Genomic DNA, 6,000 nt, shown 5'->3' with positions numbered 1-6,000 from the left:
GGCATGTTTCATACACAATCTTATTTTCACTCATCTCTAGGCACATATATGTTTGGTCTCATTAGAGCCATGGTGGGAAGTCCTTTACCTTGTCCTCCAGGATAACCCCCCCCCTTCTTCCTTTTGTCTCAAGTGCCTCTGTTAGTGCTTTGTTACTTTGTGTTCCAGAGTCCTAACATTCCACTGGAATTAATCATGGATACTTAGCGTAAAAGTACTAGGAAAACAGAAGGAACGGGCTTAGTGAAGAAGGGAAAGATTCCTTTTGAAGAAGTCCTCCCCTGGTAAGGTAGGGCTGGCTAGGTGCTCAACATGGTAATTCTGAGTAGCCAGGGGCTGCAGGTTGGCACACATACCTGGGCACCCAGTGGTTTCCTATTACTTGTTTAGTACACCCCTTTATTATGGTTAATACAAAGCTCACATATGCTGTTTTCTGAGTTTTGATTAGCATGGAACTGATTTTTCTTATGATACACCCTCAAAAACATTTGTAAATCTCCACCTCCCCAAATTACCAAGTATTTCTTCACTGACCTGCAGGAAGATGACTTTGTATTTCAGCCCCAAATCTGTACACAGCCAGTTTGATTGACTGGGAGCAGTCTGTTCAGAACCAACCAGTTATTTCCAGATAAAAACAGTCACACTGTTTGTAGACATCTTTTTAATGTTTTACTTTAAAACAAATGAGCCCAGTAAAAGAGAGCAAAGGAGATTACATTTCAATGATAGCTTGAGATGGGTATGAAATTCCTGATTGATTTGTTCTCAGGAACAGACAACTGTATTGTCATACTTGACTTTTAGAACTGCTCACTTAAAATGCACGTAATTATATTAAGTTTCTCTTGCAAAAACACAACCATGTCATTTAAGGCAAAAAATATCAGCTTCTGGGGAGATAAGTTAACGTTTCTGACATTTTCTCAGTCGGGTTGGATAAAGTGATCCATTAATTTTAGTTGCTCAGGTTTCATCCTTTCTTGTGGTTTTGCTTTGCCAATGGGCATGAGAATTAGTCGCTGTGCCTGATTTCCTCCTCTCTATTAGACTTGTTCCACCTGCAAATTGTGAACTTTCAGAATCACTGAGTCAATGGGAGGTGAGAAAGGCACCTTTGAACAGGAGATAAAGACTTAAAAACTCAATAAAGTGTCTCTTACTTAAAACAAAACTGGCAACCCACAGATAATTAATTTAATTGAACAAAATGCAAACGTTTAGACCAGACACAGCAATATTTTTAGTCAACCTCATATAAGGGGATGTTTGCTAGTAAGCATTAGCTTGATCAGCCCTACATATTGAAGGCAGACAAACTTGAACTGAGAAAGCACGTGGCTGCTCAGTGCTCAGCTAAATTGTGCTTCAAGACACCATTTGGCCTTGACCAATGGGACTTCGCTAAGTGTAAATGGGAGACCCCTCTCAACTCTGTAGAGAGTAACACAACAGACAAAACCCTGCAGTTTTCATACAGTACAACTATCTCCGAACATCCAAGAGTTTTTGTGCTAGAGTAAGAGATAGACACAAAATAGTCATGGCTTCAATGTATAAAAGTTTTTCACATCATGGTTTATCACATTTTGCTATGATTAAGACCTCAGTGATGCATTTGGGGTTTGTTTCTGAATCTTCAGTCTTCAGTAATGCTGGATGAACTATACTGTGTCGGAGGCCTAAGGAGGGGTCCCCAATACATTCAGAATTCCTGCTGCCAGTGGGGTTCGATCCAGGACAGGGGATATCCAGGAATCAGTGCTACCTGAAAGTTGCTGCCTCCCTCCTCTTCCTCAACTGAAAATTGGAGAGAGCCTGCCAAGTGCATGGCAGGTTTCTGGCTCTAAGCCAGTGGAATGATGTGTGTGTTTGTGTGTGTGTGCACGTGTGCGTGTGTGTGTGGTGTACAACCTCCTTGGGAGGGTGTATCACAAGTTCAGGTTGAGTGGAAACATAGTAGGTGAAAAATTGCATTTCATAATTTACTAAAATTCTGTGCTTCAAAAACGAAAGTCATTGTTTTAAAAGCTTGATAAAATTTTTTTTTGACTGGAGTGTAAAATTTAGACCCTAACTTCTGCATGTCTCCAGCAGCCAAGAAGACGCTGAATGATACACTCCAGGGAAGTGTGCTAGAATCCAGGTAGGTTGAGAAGAGGAGATGTTTAAAATTTCAGTGTTTATCAAAAGGGACAAGGATTTTTGAAGGTTGAGAAGCCTATCTGAGGAAGAGCGGAGAAGTGGTTTACTTGGGGATGGAAGCTGGGTAAAGCCTGGCGAAGTTCAGGAGCAAAACAGTGGCAGGGAACTGAGAAGTTAATGGAGAAGAAAGGTAGGAGGAGGGTTGGGGATTGGAGATGACCAGTTGGGGAGATAGTTGGGGAGGATGGGTGGATTTCAGGGCCTCCTTCTGCCTTTGGAACAGCCAGTTGCTATCCCTGCTTTGTCTTCCTGGCCGCTGAAGGTTTTTTTTGGAGAAGCACTATGTCCCAAGGAAAAAAACTCCTCCTTCCCTAAGTCCTTCTGTGACTGGACTGGAACTGAACTGAAGGGCTCTCTGGCTCCCCCTTGCCTTTTGAATGCCATGACCTTGGCTGAAGTTCTGAGAACACTGGACAGGTTTCCAACAAGCAGTGGGCGGGGCTTGCTTTCTGGTGAGTGCCTCTCTGGTTTTGCTTCCCTTGGGTCCTTGCTGCTGTGCTATATGATGTAAGTGTTTCTGATCTGCAGACCCTACCGGGGGTACCTGGCTTCTAACTGTGAATGTGCACACCAGGAAACAGAACCCCTAATTTGAGGTTTGGGGCAACATTCTTGGGAGAGCATAGAAAACATTCGCTACAGTATAAAAAAGTAAAGGAAGTTTAGTTACAGCCTTCCATATGCAAAACGTACTAGGTTAATAGCAAAAAACATTCAGGGCATAGTAAAAAATAAACACGTTGCAAAATTCTCCATTTATATATAAGAATAAGGGATGTTTAGGTAGTCGAATTCCCTCGCAATATTCATTTTCTAAAAAGATCAAGTTATTCTATTTTGGTTTGATTTTCCTTCCTCACATTGCCCTCTGAGGGCAAAGCTATTTTCGTTAACTTCACCTATTTCCTGGTGTTGGGTCTGGATTCTTTTCAAGCGGTGCTCATCTCAGTCTTACCCAAATGTCTAATTCCCGGGGATCCTGCCTGTATTACCAGTTTAGTGGGAATGGTTTCTCACACTTCCCCCTTCCCTGTGGCAGTCCTGGCAAGCCGGGGTTGGGGGTTGGGGGGACGCCACTGCAGAGAGATCAGCCCCAGAGCCCTGGTCCTTCTACTCATCAGTACTGTACTCGCGTGTGTAGAAGTCAACCACGTATAAAGTTGATTCAGCCATTGTGGACTATGTTCCCGTGAAGTCACATGTGTCAGATAGTCTGTTTGCCCCACTGGCCCTGAATTTCATTATTTGCACGCGTTCTAATTGAAGAACATTCTCATCATAAAGGACAACATGGAAATGATGTGCAAAATTGCTTGCCACAGCGTTGAATCACCAAAAGCACACAGATTGACATTCAAATTACATCAATAATAAAATGACTGAATAGGAATGGGTTGGCAGATATCTTGAAAGAAGCAGCCATTTCTATGATTCCCAAGTTCTGCTTTACTCGATACCTTGTTAGCAGCGGTTGATGGTAGCCATTGTGTTTACATATACATTATGGCCTAATTTTGAAAACGTATTTTGTATTTAATCACAAAGCAGAAATGCCTGAAATTTGAAGTTGTTTACTCCCATAATTTCAAAACACAAGAGTCAAATCTTCTAAGTGACCTAATCTTGACATTTTCACACACCCCATAGCGTTAGCAGTGTTTGGTTTCTCAGGATTTTAAACGCAAGGTACGTTACTAAATGAGTGGGTTAATGTTGATGTACCTTGGAATTTCAGCCATCCCTAAACATGCATTTTCATGCAATTAAAAGATAACGGGCTTATAAACTGCCTTTCATGTTCTTCCTGATTCTTGCAATTTCAACTTTTTAGAAGGGCTTTCAAAATAGTTCATGCAACGATATGTATGGCTAAAGGAACTGCTTTGCTAGAAGGAATACGGAGACCTTATTTCAGTTTGACATGAGGCAAGCTGAGGGCTTCCGTGCTTTCTCCTGCCTTACAAATGCTCTGAGATGATCGCGATCTTCCAGTCCTTAGAGAGTCCGACGGGAAAGCGGTTTCCCTGGCAGGCTGCGGCATGGCATCGAACGTGTCTGTCTCAGTCTCTTCGGGACCCACCTCTTCATCAGTTATAAACAATTTGGATTCCCTCCATTTGGGGTAAAAATCTTGGCTGCCTCTGGAGCCACTTGACTCACTCCCAGAAAGCTGTATATTCAGTTCCTCTGTCGACCTGATCAGGTTTTGCACCGACAGAGATTTGCCCAAGTCCTTGGGCACCGCGGGGCGGACAGATAACAGAGTCTCTCCCCCCATGTCAAAGCTTTTCCTTAGAGAACGGTCCTTGGTCAGATTTGACTGTGCAACCTGAACATTTTCCTTGGAGGCAACAAGGCAGGTGGTGACGTCAGAAATGCTTTCCTGTAAGCCTGCGGGGTTCGGGTGCAGGGTCTCCGGCCTGGGCAGATGCTTGATGGCTGGGAGAGGAGGCGGGATCTGTAAAGTTGTTGGGGCTGCTGGCTTAGGGGCCACGCTTATTTGGTTTGCAAGGTTGCTGGCGGCCGCCGCTGCGCAGCCGTCACTTTGACTCATTGGCACCTGTGTTGCTTGGCTGTGCATAGTAGGGCTAAGCGCGTAGAAAGTCTGAGCGCTGAACTCATTTGGCGTCAGGATGAACTGCAGGCCTCGAGAGATGTTGGCGCTCGCCGATCTGGATAAGCAGCCGCTGTTCTGCGCCGAACTGGACAGGTCTTTGCTATCCACGGGGCTCTGATAGTCAGATGTCTGTTCACATTCAAAAGGTGGGATCTGGAATGAGGCCAAAGTGAGGGCGGAGGCAGAGCCTTTCCGGAGGACCTGTTGATATATATCGAGCAGGCAGTCCAGCTTGGACTCGATGGACTGTACCTAAGGGTGGGGGAAATGGTCACATTTGCGTTATAACTCGTTGGAAGAATGGGCTTCGTTTCTAGAGCCACTGCAGCATGTATGTCTGGCGGTGTGTTTGGCGGGTGGGTGGGCAAGGGATAATTGAGAGGGAGACGGGAGCCTCAGTCTCTGCATAATCTCCCCCCAATACCCCTCCCCCTTAACTTAAAATGGATGATTGATGTTCTCAAAAAAACATATAAGCCTTTACAAAAGCAGCTGCAAGACCCCCAGCCCAATCAAGTTGCCTTTGCCAAGCCTCCTCCAAGAAATGATTCTTGGACGCTATGGCAGTTTAGCGAGGAACTCCTCTGATGAAATCAAGACCTTAAATATCAATGTAGGTGATTCTGAATTTAAAAATAAAGGTACAAAATGCTTAATAATTAATAATTAATTAACAAAGATATAAAATGCTTCCGAATTAATACTTGAGATATTTTTGATTGGACTGGGGGAGCAATTTGATTTCTGGACAACTGTCTTTTTTTTTTTTATTAAGTTTTTAATTTTAATTCCAGTGTAGTTAACAGAAGTGTTATATTAGTTTCAGGTGTACAATATAGTGACTCTGCAATTCCATAAGGTACTCGATCCTCATATAACAAATATATTCTTTAATCCCCTTCACCTATTTAAATCCCCACCTCCTACCTCCCCTCTGGTAACCATCCGGGTGTTCTCTGTAGTTAGTTAAGACTCTGTTTCTTGGTTTGGACAATTATCTTTGTATGAGAAGATACAGCTTCAGGGCTAATAACTGAGGTTTGGTTTTGTTTTTTACAAAAGAGTGAAAAAGAGAGACAGTGACAGTCACCAAAACACATACAAAAAATAGATCTGTTATTTCACTGTGGAAAGTCTATAGTTGCTTCCAGTTCACATATTCATCGATGAGATGA

At 43.3% G+C, this 6,000-nt stretch overlaps 1 protein-coding gene across 2 annotated transcripts in view; it reads right to left on the bottom strand.

Annotated features, from left to right (window-relative positions):
- Positions 1-652: 652 nt before the first annotated feature.
- KCNQ5 (potassium voltage-gated channel subfamily Q member 5) overlaps positions 653-6,000 on the bottom strand; it is a 532,023-nt gene continuing 526,675 nt past the window's right edge. For both annotated transcript variants that reach the window (XM_044254576.1, XM_044254585.1), the window contains one exon: positions 653-5,077. In XM_044254576.1, the coding sequence (XP_044110511.1) occupies positions 4,115-5,077 (963 nt within the window). In that variant the 3' untranslated portion in view covers positions 653-4,114. The remainder of the gene's footprint in view (positions 5,078-6,000) is intronic.

Source organism: Neovison vison, chromosome 1 (genome assembly GCF_020171115.1).
Source record: "Neovison vison isolate M4711 chromosome 1, ASM_NN_V1, whole genome shotgun sequence".
Taxonomy (NCBI): domain Eukaryota; kingdom Metazoa; phylum Chordata; class Mammalia; order Carnivora; family Mustelidae; genus Neogale; species Neogale vison.
This window is presented reverse-complemented; position numbering and strand designations above follow the sequence as displayed.